The sequence below is a fragment of the Elgaria multicarinata genome, chromosome 1, assembly GCF_023053635.1.
Source record: "Elgaria multicarinata webbii isolate HBS135686 ecotype San Diego chromosome 1, rElgMul1.1.pri, whole genome shotgun sequence".
NCBI classification, from domain to species: Eukaryota; Metazoa; Chordata; class Lepidosauria; order Squamata; family Anguidae; genus Elgaria; species Elgaria multicarinata.
This window is the reverse complement of record NC_086171.1, coordinates 55,921,432-55,938,302: the sequence shown is the minus strand read 5'-3', so window position 1 is coordinate 55,938,302 and position 16,871 is coordinate 55,921,432. Positions and strand designations below refer to the sequence as shown.

The 16,871-nt window shown below is 42.6% G+C and overlaps 1 protein-coding gene across 1 annotated transcript in view; it reads right to left on the bottom strand.

Moving 5' to 3' along the window:
• Positions 1-16,871, bottom strand: part of RFTN1 (raftlin, lipid raft linker 1) — a 129,026-nt gene that overhangs the window by 19,490 nt on the left and 92,665 nt on the right. Inside the window, exons 6-7 of the mRNA XM_063128553.1 lie at positions 9,432-9,635; positions 3,501-3,616 (exon numbers count right to left, since the gene is read on the bottom strand). Of these exons, the coding sequence (XP_062984623.1) occupies positions 3,501-3,616; positions 9,432-9,635 (320 nt within the window). The remainder of the gene's footprint in view (positions 1-3,500; positions 3,617-9,431; positions 9,636-16,871) is intronic.

Below are 16,871 nucleotides of genomic sequence, written 5' to 3'. Positions count from 1 at the left end.
CTCTTATAGTGCTAGGGATAAGTTTCAGGTTCTGCAACCTACAGAAGAGGACAGGATTCTTGGAGAAGTGAAACAGACTGGTATTCTTGACCTAGGTGACTGGCCCCATCCTTGGTAGGACTGGCATCATGAGTGATGAGAGTAAACACCTTGTGCCATTGAAAGTCTCTCTTGAAAAATCTCTTTTTGGATCCCACTGACCGAAACCATTATTGCCCAGGCTCCAATATGCTGTTCTTGCATATGGTGTTGTGGCTGTGTAGTGGCATCTCAGCTCTAGGTATTCCTGGAGGAAAATAAATCCCTAACAATCTGGTTTCCAACCCATGGCTGATACCTGCTAGGTGATCTACGACAGGGGGTGGACAGGATTTAGGTGCTTTAGAGAGGACTGCACTCCCCCCACTTAACAATCAGTCTTGCAGTAGACATACTTGCGGATGCCCAGATAGTGGGGAGCTAGGAGAGGTTTTCAGCAGCATCAGTTGCATGCCTTCCTGGATAAGTGAGATTCCTGAGTTATTCCCGATTGGATTATTATAATGCACTCTATGTGTGGCTGCCTTTGAAAAGCTTCAGATGCTTCAGCTGGTTCAGAATGCAGCAGTCTGACTATTGTCTGGTATAAGATGTTTTCATCATATCATCTAGTTGTCTCTCAGCTGCACTGGCTGCTATTTTGCTTCTAGGTTCAATTTAAAGTGCTGGTCTTAACCTTTAAGGCACTAAATGATCTGGGACTAGAATACCTTGGGGATTGCCTCTTTACATATGAATCTGCAAATTGAAGAAGCCCTATCGATTGTACTCCTGCCATCTGAAATACTGCAGTTGGAAACGCAAGACAGACGCTTTGATTGCAGCACCTAGACTGTGGAATTCATTCTCAAAAGAGGCCCATGTGCTGTTTGCCTTTTGATGAGCAGCAAAAACTTTGAGTTTTTAAAGAAAGCCTTCGAGTTACATCAAGGTTTTGGCTGTTCAAATTTGTCGTTGCATTTTTTAAAGTATAAAAACATTATTTTTAAATCTTATTTTTGTGGACCACCTTGAAAGTCATGGCGGTACCCAAAAGGCAGGATATAAAAGTTCTTAATACTAATAATTTAAAACCCTATTTAAATAAATAGGCTTAGTTGTGCCTAACTTTGCTCGCATTACATTATTAATAGTTCTGGAACTAAACAGGGATAAGCAGATCTAATACAAAGTTCAAAAAATGAGCTGTAAGCTTGATGTTAACCATGCGCTTAGCACAGAGTTGATTAAATACATAGCAAGAGCCAAATGACCTGCAAAGTACCATTCGTGGCATTCTTTGTAACTAAATATATTCTATTTCAAAGCTTCTAAAAGCTGTGTAATATACAAAGGAGACTTGACTGATATAACAAAGATCTCCACAAAAAGGATTCAGAGCCGTGCTTTACGTATTGCTTTTTCCCTATAGAAAGAGATCAGGGTGGATCCAGATTTATGCTGAAGCAACTGAACTGGAGGCTGTCTAAGCCTCGTCTTTGCCCCACAGTGGCTACAAATTGCACCCACTGATTCACAGCCACCACGGGGCAAATAGAGGAAGCTGTGCACTGGAAAGTCTGGGGGCCTTCCTAGACGAGGCCTTAGCGCGCCTTCTGTCCCGGCTTCCCTGCTGTGCGTCCAGATGACGCACAGGGGAATCCGGAGACAGGCCGCGCTGAGGCCTTCTCCAATGCGCCATAAGCGAATTCGCTTATGGCGCGCCTTTTCCCCAGCTCCGGCCTGAGGCCGGAGCTGGGGAAGGTCTAGGGACTTCCGTGGCTTTTTGCGGCTAATCGCTTACTCACGAGTAGCCACAAAAAGCCGCGGACTGGCCACAGCGCTGAGCGCTGTGCCCATCGGCCGGGGAGATCCCGGGAGGGAAAAGGAGGGGAGACAACACAGGACAGACACACACACACACACGCACGGAGGGAAAAGGAGGGGAGATGACACAGGACACACACACACGCACGGAGGGAAAAGGAGGGGAGATGACACAGGACACACACACACACACACGGAGGGAAAAGGAGGGGAGATGACACAGGACACACACACACGCACGGAGGGAAAAGGAGGGGAGACGACACAGGACACACACACACACACACGGAGGGAAAAGGAGGGGAGACGACACAGGACACACACACACACACACGGAGGGAAAAGGAGGGGAGATGACACAGGACACACACACACGCACGGAGGGAAAAGGAGGGGAGATGACACACGGGACATGGAGGGAGAGAAAGATCAGGAAGGGATCAGGAGCGGATGGGGGGGGTTAACTAATAAAAAACCCTTACCTTCTCCGCAGTCTTCGGGCGCACGTGGCCCCTTTAAACTTTTTAAAAAATGGCCGGCGCTGCAGGGCTTCCGTCGTCCCTGCGCGTTGTGCGTCTAGGAGGCTGGGCGGCGCGCGTTAAAGTTTGCACGCCGTCGCCCCGCCTCCCTGCCGGCTTATCCCGGCAGGTCTAGCAAGGCCCTGGGTTTAGTGGCAGCATGGCACCAAAGCAGTGCTGTGAAGGCAGGCTCCTGATGGAAGTGGACTGCCTCTCACCCTCCTTCTCATGGCAGCTCCTCCAAACGCCTAAAAATGCTGAATCTTTAGAGTATGTGGGGAAGTGGGATTCCCCGAAACTGGGCAGAGGAACCTTCAGCAAGTGGAGTGCTTCATCTCACGGAAGGCAGATCCTGAATCCAACCCTTAGTCCTGCCCTCTGGAGCAGCAGATGACAAGTCTTTGGCCTCTTCTATGTGATAGATAGTCCTTCAGGTATTTGAAGTGTGCTATTATATCCCCACCTCCTCACTCTTCTCTTCCCCAAACTAACCAGCTTCCCTTCCTCTCACAGAACGCAGATCCTGGATCCAATCCATCGTCTCCATGTAAGATGACATAGGTATACCATATGCAAGATGCTACCAGTGTTTCTTTCTGCATAAACTTGCTTTATGGGGGGATCTTTAACTTTTCTGATGTCCCCCTTAACTATTGTTTTTAGAAGGCCGCAGGGGACGGGGGGCAGGGGGAGGTATACTGAAGGTACCCTTCCCTACATTACTCAGTATATTGTAGGAAAAATAAACTTATGAAGCTGCCTAAAGATCCCAAGTTCAGTCAGTTCATCAGTGCAAAACATTTTTTTTTTAAGACATAAGAAAACTGGATAGTAAATTAAGGCTGCAAACCTATACACACATACCTGGGAATAAGTCCCACTGAGCTCAGTGGGGCTTGCTTCTGAGTAGACACATACAGGGTTATACTTTAAAATAATTAGCCCCTTCATTGCTTTCATTAATTGTCCTCACCATACTCCACTAGCATGGTTGAAGGAAGACTCTAAAGTAGTTTGTATATTGAAAAGTGCCACAGAAGTTATTGTTAATAGATGCAGCAAGCAAGATTTTTAAAAACTATTAATTTCTCATTGGTTTGTGATTCAAGGTATGAAGAAGGAAAATTATTCACTTACTTCCAGGACTGTCCATTGTTCTACGACAATAGCATCATAGCCTTGTATACTTTTGCTGTCTTCCACAGAAAGCTCTTCAAAGATGAATATTCCATCCGTCATACCCTGGAAGGAATCTGTGGATAAACAATGGATTTCTGTAAGCTACAGAGTTAGATAACCTATGTTAAAGCACAGTTTTAAAGTGTGGGTGTGGGTGTTTGGTATCCGATGCTAAATTTCTTCTTAGCATGTATATAGAATAATTCAGGGACAGTCTTCAAACCTCATTAAAATGAATGAGCTAGTAGATTTACATATTTAATTATTTATTTATGCATTTGATTTGTACCCTGCCTTTCTACCAAGAGAAATGGCACTCAAGGCGACATGAATTCTCTAATGCAAAGGTGCACTACTAGCAACTAGGCTGAGAGCTGTACTTACCTATATCAGCTATTTCCACATATGGGATCTGTGCATCTGCAAACTTTGTGGTGGAGACATTTCTTTGAGGCATTACTTCCCTCCCTTCCACTTGAGTAGTATTTCTGGCATCCAAGATGCAGGGACATGGTCTTGCCTGTTCAGTTCCTTTGACACCATGGAGGTTTGGAAAGTAGGTTTGGAAGAGCCATCTACCCAAACGAGTGTTTCCTCCAGTATATACCTACCCAGACCCTAAGGTCATCTTCTGGGGTTATTCACAGGGTGCCCCCACTGAATGAGGGAAAGTGGATGGCTATTAGAGGTGGCACTCCAGTTGTGGAATGCTTTTCCCGAAGATGCTCATCTGGCATTTATATTGTGGCCTTTTTGGTGTGAGGTAAAGATCTTTTTATTCTCCAGGCTTTTTAGACCTTCAATTTAAGAATGTGTTAGTACTTCTTAGATCCTTGCACTGCTGTTGTCATCTGCTCTTGGTTTTATTCTGTGGCTATTTTAAATTTGTTTTAATTATTAACATTATAGTTTATTGTTAAAATCCTGAATTCTATGGCTTTAGCCTCTATTTTGTGGACCACCCAGAGAACTTCAGCTATTAGGTGTTATACAAAGACAGCAAATAAATTTATAAAATCCACAATACAAGCACATGCATCATGGGTCTAAGTTTTAGATTCATGATGCATGTGCATGCATTGTACATTTTAGACTCTAAAAGCTGGCTGGTCCCCTTATGCCATCTGGTAATGTTGAGTGGAGAATGTAAATGTCAATGATGGCATACTAATATTGGAGTGATGATCCCAATTCCTCTCAACGCGGTATGGCGGGAATGGGTGGCACTTGAGATCCCATAAAATCAAAGTGGGTGGGTCCTCGATCTCCACCATCTGTATGCCAGTGATGCCCTACTCCGGAGCAAGATTGCTGAGATGGAGAATAACAAGTCATCAAGAAGATGATTTAGTGAGTGGAAGGTTTTCCTTTTTTCTGCTTATCCCTTTTTCTATTTTGCCTCCAAGCGTAATCTTTTGCTTCCAGAGTGCCAAGAAAGGGGGACAGCATTCTAGGCATATCAAGAATGTCTTGAAATTTAACAAACACTGCTGTTCTTTCTTCTGGATATGAGCTGTGTTTTGGCTTCCTCTTTTTCTTGGAAGGCTCTAAGCCTACAGCAACGTTCCCATTGGGTATTTTCTTGGAAGTCAGAAGTCATAGATTCAATGGAATTGTAACTTTCAAAGGAGCCTCTGTTTTAGGAGTTTGGTCAGCTTCTTCAGATCTAAGCCCTTTGGAAAGTCTTATGCATGGCTTTGTCAGGTTCTTTAAGAGGTCAGAAGGCTAAGGTTAGAATTCCTCCATTGTTCTACATCAGGATTGTCAAGTTCTCCTGTGCTTGGAGTACTCAGCATTAATAGCCTGTACAAGGGTGGGGTTCTTTGGAGGATATATCTGTGCCTTCTCACACAGTGTGGCTTTTGAATCAAGATTTCCCAATTACTTTGGCCTTTTGGGACATTTTTGGAAAACTAGAAAAACTACATTCAAAAAATATGGTGACCATCAGTTTGGACAACTTTGCTGACACACTTTTAGAAGTCCTCATGATGCGACACAACACAAAGATAGGGATTTTCTCCCTGCCCACTTGCAGGGGTGAGTGAATGGTGAATGAAAATGAAGCTACCTATCATTGCAGAAAGGTTAAAATAAACCTGTAAGTCCGTATGGTTACCTTCCACTATCACACTACCGTATTATGAATTTTATTGTATGATACCTCTTCATGCAACAAATCCCAGTATTCCAACATGTGGATGTCAAAGTAACAATTATAAGAAACTACATGCAGAAGCAGTCATCCCAAAGTGTCAACAAGGACAACAAAAGGGCTTTTTGCAGTATTAATCTCTGGGTACTGCACTTTAACCATGTCATCTATTTAACCTTTCTCCTGTCCAATAAGTCCCAGTCTCTGAGTTGTTAACTTGTTTTCACTTATTACATAATTGGAACAATTACACCTGTAGATTCCAACACATTACATCTACTTAGTTAAATTTCAAAAGCTAAATAATCAAGTGATGGTTCATTCATTCTAATAAGTGGATCACATAAGCAGCCGTCCCATTAAAACTGAAAACTGCTTCTGTTCTGCTCAAGCTTTGGTATAATTTTATTTTCTTTATCTTCACTAAGCTCATGTAAAAGGTTAATCCCCCCTCCTTCAAGAGAAAAGGTTCCATTATCGCTGAATTTTTTATTAAGGTAAGATGCTCCCCCACTGTGCTCAAAAGGCTATTTTCACTTGGGTATATAAATATTTGATGCTCTTCTGCTGGGCAAAATGTCATTTTAATGTTCCTGCACATGATTTACAAGATGACTATGGGAAAATATTTCTTATTCAATTATGACAGCTATACTAGTGGGAAGCAATGTCTCCCTGTGTTGTCTGTTTTCTTTGAACTATTAAACCTCGTGCACAAAACCTAACCTTTATGTTATTGTTATTACCAAGTGAAAAATCACTGCCACAGATACAACACAGAAATATGCCCTAAGTATTTGCCTTTCGCTGATGTTCACCTCACCGCTTTGGGTTGCTTCATACATGATGTGCTCCCTACACTGATAATATCCTTACATGTGTCGTCAGTTAGTAATGGGTTTCTATAAGCTGTGTCTCTGCCAAAACAAGCACAGGAATGTTTGTCACACACGACAAATTTCTTGCTTGTAAAATATGTGCGTGCAGGAACATAACCATGTGCAGATTATACTCTTTATCTCAAACTACTTGGGCTCAATATGCATACTCATTATGGGCCATTTCATCCATAATGGCATTACTTAACATTTAAAGTTATGGCAAGTTTGACAAACGTCCAGTAGGATCCAGCTGATATTTAATTTTGGTGTTCTAAGGAGGTTTTTTTTAAAATGCTATTCCTCATCGTTCGATCTCTGAATGCAATTTGGAAGGAAATCAGCAGGGTTAAAATTCTGTGATAATATAATTATGTTTGGATTGAAGATTAAACTTAACATGTCTCTATCTAATGTTCACCTTTAGATTATCTTGCAACAGTTAGGTGCACTATGAAAATTTCAATTTCTGCAACTGCAGGTAAAAAGGTCCCTTAGGACCTAGGCCAGTCTCCAGCAATGTATCCTACACATTAGGAACACATTTTCTAACTTGTATTATACAAATACTATTCTGCTTGTTCACAAAGTGAACTGTTATACTCATCTTGCAAACTCCCTTCTGAAGGCACTTTAACTTCAGAATCTGACATTAGGAAACTCCCACAGAGCCCCTGTTGTTATGTAAATGCATTTTTGTTTAAACAACAGAATAATACTTCTCATATGCTGCATCTGGATATTAAGCAATACACTTATAAGGGTCCAGAAATAAAATGTTTGTCTTAGAAAACAGGCCTAATTGGTCTGTATCAGGCCCAGTGACTCATAGTTTTGAAACTGCAGTTTATACATATAAAATTAATGACCATTCATTTCTAAGCAAGTTAGCTAGTAATGTATATGACCTGCCAAGAAGCTAGAACAAAGCATTCCATCTTGTGCCCTTTAGAATTTTCTTTGCTATAGGATGAAAAAATTAAGACTGGCTATTAATTTCCCTATTTAATTTTAACGATAAACTGATTACATTGATCATTGTTATTTACTGTGAGATTTCTGGCAACAAGAAAAATAAAACAGGAAACATTCTAGTAGCTGCGTTCAACTCAACTTTGGTTTGGATCCAAAGACCCCACTGCATGATTGGAGGGTGTCTATGCAGACACGTGGCATTAATTCCTCTATTTGTACCCCCCTTCACCCCAACTGTCACTCTAGAAGGTCCCCTGATCCTCTAGAGCCTGGTTTCATGGGGGTTGTAATGGAGGCATCCACTGCTGGCAGGGCATCTACACCCACGGAGCTTTCTCTGGGTATACCAGGAGGGGGGCTTTGGTGGTGCAGGTGCCATTCCACCAGCAGACTTTGACTGGCTTTAGAATTGCACTCTACCACTGCATACATGATTATTTCTGAGTAGTCAGAGGAATAACCATGTTTGAGGTATGCCGCTCAACTAAAAAGCAAATAAACAAATATAGTGATTAGATTGATGAAGGGCCACTCTCCATACCACCTCTTATAAGTCAAGATTTCTGTGTTCAGAATGAAAAACACAAAAACAGTTTCACTCCCTCTGAGAGCACATTATAGAAAAGATAGTAGATGGGGGAGAATAATAATTGCAGAATTAGTCTGTGGTTTACAGTCATCATTAGGGACAGAAAAATCCTGTTATTAAGATCATACTCTGAGGGCGGACAGTATAATAGTACCATCCTGATCATATTCCCATGCAACTGGTGTACATAGGCATAGTGCCGCTGATACTGGAGGTAGCATATAGCCATCAGGACTAGTAGCCACTGATAGCCTTAACATCTAGAAAATTGTCTAATCCCTCTTAAAGCTATCCAAATTGGTAGCCATCACCACATCTTGTGGTAGCAAATTCCATGGTTTAACTATACACTTCATGAAGAACCACCTTGTATCTGTCCAAAGTCACCCACCAACCAGATTCATGGGACTCTTTTCATTGGAAAGAGCAGCTCCATTATATGAAACCTGTTTGTAGATGAAAATGCATCCTGTATTGAGGTGAATGTGGAAGCCTCCTGACCCTGAATCTCTGTGTGCGCATGTGTGTCTGCATACATACGGCCCATCCTAGGAGGTCTGCACTGGGGCTTTTATGTGGTCTAATTTATATTAACATTTAAAACTGATCCATTTGCCATGTGAGCAAGTGGTCTCCAAAACGCCGAATTAGTTTTAGAGGAATTAAATTCAGCAGCTTGAACATTTGTAAAGCTGCTACTGCTTCAAAGAGAGTTCCTGATTGACACCAACGAATAATTCACACTCAGTATGGCATTTAATTTCAAGGTGTAATTAGCAGGAAAAGATAATATTCCTTTTGCTGAGAACCTACCTGAAAGATAGAAAATTGAAGCTAGGGAATGAGGTGATACTTAGGCACATCTGCCTCATTTCTTTGATTTCAGACTTTTTTTTTAAAGAGTTCCTATCACCTGTAAAGTAACTAAAATTTTCAGTTTTTAGTTATGAACTATTTTTTGTATTTGACAGATAATGGCCCCATTCAGAAGACACCTTAAACCATGGCTTTAACCATGGTGGTTAAGCCAGAAAGCCGGGCTGTGTTCAGAAGACACCTTAAACCACAGCTTTAACCATGGTGAATAAAGCAAAAAGCCTTATTCACCGTGGTTAAAGCCATGGTTTAAGGTGTCTTCTGAACACAGACTGGCTTTCTGGCTTAACCACCATGGTTAACGCCATGGTTTAAAGTGTCTTCTGAATGGGCCCACAGAGAAAGAGAAAATAATAGTTCTTCGTTTAAAGGAATAAAGATAAACCAGGTAGTAATCTTAAAGAAAAAGTCCATACCATTTACCATTCCAAGACTGAAGATGGCATTCACCAATGTGCTCCCTTTCCGGAAGTGGTCTGTCATATGCTCCAGCCAACTGGCTTCTAAGCTGCAAATGCTCTGCCCATTATTGATGATTCTCACAGGAATTGTTACAGTGTAGTACTGGCTGGATCTGTGCGAAGTCTTTGGCTTGTTGAAAACAGCGAAGATCTCAGTTTCTAAACAAAAATAAAATGTGCTGAAATAGCAATAACTGAAAAAGCTGCAAATACAATGCACTGCATGTCTAGGGTACTGAATGGCAAAATGATTTGAATGCATTTGTATACCAGGCAACAAGATGAAACAGCCAACATAAAGTAAAGCAGCACATTAATAAATACTATTAGCTTGAGTATAATGTATAATGAAAACAATACTGGACCATTAACAAAAGTTGTTGTGTTTTTTTTATCTTGCCACAGAATGACCTTAAAAGAGATGAACTAATAATTTCAACCACAAAGCTTTCTTGCCACCTGAATCTGCAAGACCAAACAAAGGAAGAAACAAGTCATTTGCAGGACGTAGAGCTGATAGAAGCAGAACTCACTTAAGAATGAAAACCATGGCTCCATACCTTGTACAAAATATAGGCATGAATAAGCTAGTTCCCCGCTTAACGGGGAGCAGTGAATTGTGAGGCGCGCTGGCCAGCAGCGAAGGGAGAAAGGCTGGTGGAGAGCGGTGCGGTAGCACAGCCACCGCAGCAGCATCGCCTTCCCAGGAGGGGGCTGCTGAGCCAATCAGTGCAAAGATGGGTGTGGCCAAAGAGGCGGACCCGGCAGAGTGAGATCTCTCCTTTGTTCTGCCTCCAGTTCAGTCTCAGGCAGTCCTCCCAGGTGGCTCCAGGATTGCAGTTGCTGCCTCCCCACCCACCCACTCCTGGTAGTAAGATGTCTTGCAGTGGCAGAAGTAGTTGCCAGTTAATGGGGCTGAGAAGCAATTTTACCTGCACAGCAATTGGCAAAGACTGTGCAAGGTTTTTGCCTTCCCCACTGCAAGATTAACTCCATTGTAAATAAGTTGATCTGGACTATCACTATATTCTCTGTAGATGCTTCATTTTATAACATTTGTCACAACTTACGTAGGCGTGATAGGCATTGGGCTGGATCCATTGGTGAGGGGGAGTGAGATTGGTCTCCCTGCTCCCCCACAGTGAGGATTTCTATGAGGGATCTTGGGGACGTGGCGCCAAGACCAGACCAACATGGGGGCTGCGAGCTGGCCATGTCCGGGGAGGTAGAAAAGGTTTCACACTAGTGGTCCACGCCGTGGTGTGTCCCTGGCCCTACCATCCACCACCAGTGCCCCTGGCATGCGGGCCAGGAAGGGGAATTGGTCAGCAGACGGGCAGACCGATTACCGGATCCACACCCTATGCTGCGGCCAAGCCTATTCAAGTGAGTCAATAAAATTGTGGCCAATTTATTACCCAGTTATGCCTGTGTGTCTAATTTGTTCTCGTCCCTTCGCCAACCGGACCCAATAAGCGCTGCTTTCACAATACACTTAACAATAAGATGAAATAATGTGCTGCAGCACTTTGACACACCCGAAGTAGCTTCTTGCTGCGATTGGTGAACACAACCATCCTTCTGGAACAAGTAAAGTTCCACAGAGCACATTTCTTACGTAAATTCCCCCCATCAGTTAAGAGCCCCTCTGCTGTGAGAATGCTGAAGCTCTTTTTGCTATTCTGAGCTGATTTCATGACCTCTCAGTTGATCCAAGAGGTCCATTGTTCACAAAATTGTTACACAGCAAGCAGAGTAGTTTCAGAAGTTCATAGCCTACACTTCATTTCCTTGGTATGATCAGAAGGATGTTCTCCTCTTGTAGCAGAGGAGCAGCGTTGTTTTCAGGTATGCATCTGGACTGATGCTCTCTAGAGCATCTTCTCAGACACTGTTAGTGTTAAAATACTAACACGACTTTATTGATCAAACTGCACAGTCGTCTAGCCTAGCTTGCAACTTTCTCTATGCATCTGTGACAGTGCTGCCTTCTCTTAAAGAGACAAACATACTTTCTAGTACTGATCTCTGTATGGCACTAGTCTCTTTCGCCATCTAAATTATTTATTTTTCTATACAACATACACTCAAGAGCTTTATTGATTTTCTATTTCACATAAACTTCACTTAGCACATTGTCTCTCAAGTACTTTGGGGATGGGTCTCTTGCAGTATGGTAAAGTTTACTTTGTGCAGGTTGACTTTTTCTCTGGCCACTGCTTATTCTTCTCTATCACCTCATCTGTTAGGTTTTTCAATGACCTTTTCTTCTTCCTCTTCCTTAACAAGAAGTTCATTGCATGGATTGCATTGCAAGATAAGATTCCTTAATTCCAGTTACTGTCACTGCATTTGCACTGAGAAGAAAATCTCCCCCTTTCTTCTTTTAGGTCACCTAGGTTAGGTGTTATCATAGACTCCTGGTAATTTCTATCTGCAGAGACATTCATTTTTAACTTCATATTGTCACCCATTTGTTGGAAGTCTGAATCATTCTGTGACAGAAAACAATGTTCTGGTAACCAGGTGCAAATGCAATTTTCAACAAAAACACCTGCTGCACCGCAGTGTGGCTCTGTAGTTACACAGCTTTGCACATTTACTGGCAGAGAGGAAAAGCAACTCCAGGAGCCTGTTGATGATAGGCCCTTGTTGGGATAAGGGCCCTCGGCAAGTACTCAACTATGCCGGTTCTGATCCTTTACACTATTTTCACTGTATCGATCTATAGAACCCAGACCTTTGCTTTTTTTAAAAAAAATCCTAATGACCACCTTAAGCATATTGTACTATTATTCAATATTTGCCAGTAGGACAGGTTTGGCACACCTCAAGATGTTAGAACTTTCTGCCAGAATAATGAGTTCTTATTTAGCTTGGCAACCTTCTCTGAAGTATCCTTGTACTGCTGTAGGTCATCATAATTTGTCCATAATCTTCCATTCTACAGGAGGGTATAACACTGCCATGGTTGTTTGTAACAAATGTTAAGACACTCCTGCAGGCCACCATCGATTGGTCTAGACCAGGAGTGGAGAATCTTCCCCCACCGAGAGCACTTTTCCCTTGAAGGGAAATGTGTCAAGGACCATATCTCTTGGGGGTGGGGGAGGCAGAGCAAGAAGTGGACATGACCTCTCTTTCCTCTCTGGTGCACACATACACACACCACCCCATCCATCCACTCACATTGAAACCCACAGGCATACCCCAATCAACCATACATTTTCTTTCTCTCTCTTAAACACACACCCCATACACAGCCACACGCTATAATTTACACATAGGGGAAAGCCTCCCATTCGCTCTAATGAGGGTGTTTTTCCCCTAATAGAAATTGCAGGTGCTGGTGACTAGAGTCTTACCCTTCTATCTGCAATCAAGATTGATTTAGGTTGCTCTCTGCACCTGCTTGGAGTATTTCAGTTTCTGTATTTAATGCCCAAACATTCTCCTCTGCTGTTCTTTGCCTACTTTGTTAACCAGGGTCTTTGGCCTATTTTCACCCTTCTGCAAAGTGATTATTTCCCCCACAAAATGACAGTCTCTTTTGTGTCTACGAAGTACGTATTTTTATGGGAATAACTGCCACTACAGAAGTAGCACCAGCTTCCCTTTGCTAACAGAATCAGTGGCTCCTTCAGATGAGGCGTGGGGTGTGTGTGTCACGGTGCCTTACCATTGGCTCTGAACTGCATCTCTTCCACTTCTGCAACGAATTGCAATTACACGGACGGATGGAGAGAGCAGGAAGAGAAGTGACCACGTGACTTGTACAGCTTAAGTGCAGTTTAATGGGTCTGCCCTCTAGTGGGTGTTTTATAGCAGAAGCCAAATTGCTAAAACCAGAAAAGGGAGCTGCAGGAGGATCACTGCATCCTCAAAATGACCCGTGAAGAACCGTTAGTGGCCAGTCGCATGCATGCGATAAAGCGCTTGTCTGAAGAAGCACATAATCTGTTCCCAGGTTCTAGATTTTCTTGTTTTTATTTCCTTTTTGAATCTGCACCTTACTGAACTTTCCTCACATAGCGTAGAAAAGGAATGCAGAGCCTCAGGCCAGGCAGCCAAATCTATCCTCCATGGTTCCCCAGAAGCCCATGGCCGTTTTCCCCAATCACCGATGATTTGGTAGTTTCCTAGCTTTTCCGCAGTTTTCTTCCCCACGCCAAAAGGTTAGAATTCCTCTCCATAGCCTACTATCTGTAAGAGCCTTAAGCTCAAATACGTTCGGAACTTTGGGTGTTTGGGGTTTTGGCCCTGTCCACTACCCTCAAGACCTTCAGCCTTTCTGCACCCCTGTATTGGACATTCATGCTTGGCACTTCAACTATTTCCATGGAGCACAAATCACCGATCCCTCACTTTTCTCAATCAGATTGAACTGTAATGTTCTATGATGTGCAACTTAATTTATTCATCTGTTTTTTCCAAATGCACAGTCTGCAGCAAAATGCCTTAGCCTGGTATGGTATTTTCCCTTTTCTCTATACCTCCCTACTTTCAGCTTATCTAAAGTGATAGATGCATCTTGAATAGTGCTTGTTTTAGAGTTAAAATAATTTATATGGCGTATTAGGGCTGCTTCGAATTCTTTTTCGATTCCCTCTTCCTGGGAGGGTGTCCAATGCATCACACTTCTTCTCCTGCATCCTACAAGAAGAAAGTTCTCTTCCCATTATTCACCAGTAACGTCAAGGGCCATGCCACGACACAGGCTCTGAACAACAGACCCGGCCGCAGCTACTCCCAGCTCAAGCCAAGCACCACCGCTTGATACGCCTGAGGTGAGGGACAAAAACCACCTTCCTCCAAACTATGTGGAGAAAGGGGTTAAATGGAGAAGGATTTCAATATATAAAATAAAACACTGTGAATTATATGTGCTGAGGTGAATTATTGTCAGAGTGGGTGCTAAATGTATAAACTTCAGATAATATATGCCAAACAGACACGTGGGATTTTTGTGGTAATTAAAACAAAATAATTAAAATTTATTTTAAAAGTTCACAAGCTTTGTTTCAAATAAAACATTTTAAAACCTTTCATCCAATCCTTTCACCCATTCACATACGCGCTTTCCTTTCTCTCACACAATCACTCTTGAGCTTTCTTTATTATCAGTATTGTTTAATATACATCAACTATGTGCACACCATACTCTAAAGACACCACTCTCTACCTTGAACCTCAAATTCTCAAGACCAAAGTAATCTAAACACCAAGAGCTAACGCACAGAGAGCACTGAAAACTCTAAGAGTACTTAAAAAGTCTCCCTCAATCCCCTCCGTCATTCCCTTATATATCACTCCTCCCCCTCCCAAGACATTCTAACTCCGCCCACTCAGGCCAACATTCTAAAAACCACAGACTTACAAACTTCAGACATACATTTGGGAACTGACTTGTGGGGTGTAACGCCACAGGCCACAAATAAGTTGTGTAGACATTGTGCCCAACTTTCCCATCTACAGCACCATCTGCCTGCTCTTCAAACAGCAAGAATACTGTCGGGAAGCCTTGAGCTCCAATTTTAGAACTGGAGAAGTCCCAACAGCCCCCTTCCACTGTTCTTTTCAATGAAAACAAAGGGAGTGGCTCCACACATGGACAGGCAGTGCCACGGCACGCGCCACTCTCTTCCTCCACACGATAATGCTCAAGTGAAGGAGAATGCGTGAAAAGGGCTAAACTTAACAGTTTGTATCTCTATGCTTCTGTCACATAAAGCAAGGCCATCTTTCCCCCCATAGTTTTCTTTGCTTTTCCTGCGTGTTTCTCTGTATCTCTTTCTTTCATCTTGTCACCGAGTTGCTCCTGAACAACTGGCTTGGATCTCTTTACTTAACTTCAAATATGAGTAACCTGACTTTATTGAACAAGCTGTCATCATCTTTTCCTCGCTTGTAACTGTTCCCTTTTCTTCGAGGTCTTGCCTCCTGTGAGAGCTGCATTCTCTTTAAGTGACAGACACTTTCTGAAACATCTCTCTTTATAGGGCACAATAAAATCAACAAACTCTGTTTAAGTGGGGAAAGAGAGGGATGCAGAAGGAATTATTAGAAGTTCGAAGCTGCCATAGGAGGCAGATGACAATTCTTTCAAATAGAAAAAAGATATGCTTTAATTAAGGAAAGAGCAAAGTATTAAAAAAAATACTAACAAGTCTTCCTGACAAGCTGTTCTTAGAAGTCCCCCAAAAAATGTATAATGCATAAGCAAGAAGGTTTTAAAAATGGTATCATGTTAATTTTTTTAAATTAAAACAGGAAACACTATTCTACTAATAACTTTTAATACTTTTAACTATTCCACCAGATTATTCTGCAAAACCACTACCACCACACTTATGTTCTTATTTGTACTACAGTAACAATAGTGATTCAGTTATACCACATAACCCATTTATTTATTTATTTATTTATTACATTTTTATACCGCCCAATAGCCGAAGCTCTCTGGGCGGTTCACAAAAATTAAAATCATCATAAAACAACCAACAAGTTAAAAATACAAATACAAAATACAATATAAAAAGCACAACCAGGATAAAACCACGCAGCAAAATTGATATAAGGTTAAAATACAGAGTTAAAACAGTATAATTTAAATTTAAGTTAAAATTAAGTGTTAAAATACTGAGAGAATAAAAAGGTCTTCAGCTGGCGACGAAAGGAGTACAGTGTAGGCGCCAGGCGGACCTCTCTGGGGAGCTCATTCCACAACCGGGGTGCCACAGCGGAGAAAGCCCTCCTCCTAGTAGCCACCTGCCTCACTTCCTTTGGCAGGGGCTCACGGAGAAGGGCCCCTGTAGATGATCTTAAGGTCCGGGTAGGTACATATGGGAGGAGGCGTTCCTTCAAATAACCTGGCCCCAAACCGTTTAGGGCTTTAAATGTCAATACCAGCACTTTGAATCGGGCCCGGACCTGGACTGGCAGCCAATGAAGTTGTAAAAGGACTGGCGTAATGTGATCTCGCCAGCCAGTCCCTGTTAGTAAACGGGCTGCCCTGTTTTGTACCAGCTGAAGCTTCCGGACCGTTTTCAAAGGCAGCCCCACGTATAACGCATTGCAGTAATCCAAACGAGAGGTTATCAGAGCATGGATAACTGTAGCTAGGCTATCACTGTCCAGATAAGGGCGCAGTTGGTATATCAGCCTAAGCTGATAAAAGGTGCTCTTTGCCACTGAGTTCACCTGTGCCTCAAGTGACAGTTCTGGATCGAAGAGCACCCCCAAACTACGGACCCGATCCTTTAGGGAGAGTGCAACCCCGTCCAGGACAGGGCAAACATCACCTCGTCGGACAAATGAACCACCCGCTAACAGTACCTCCGTCTTGTCTGGATTGAGTCTCAGTTTGTTAGCCCTCATCCAGTCCATTACCGTGCC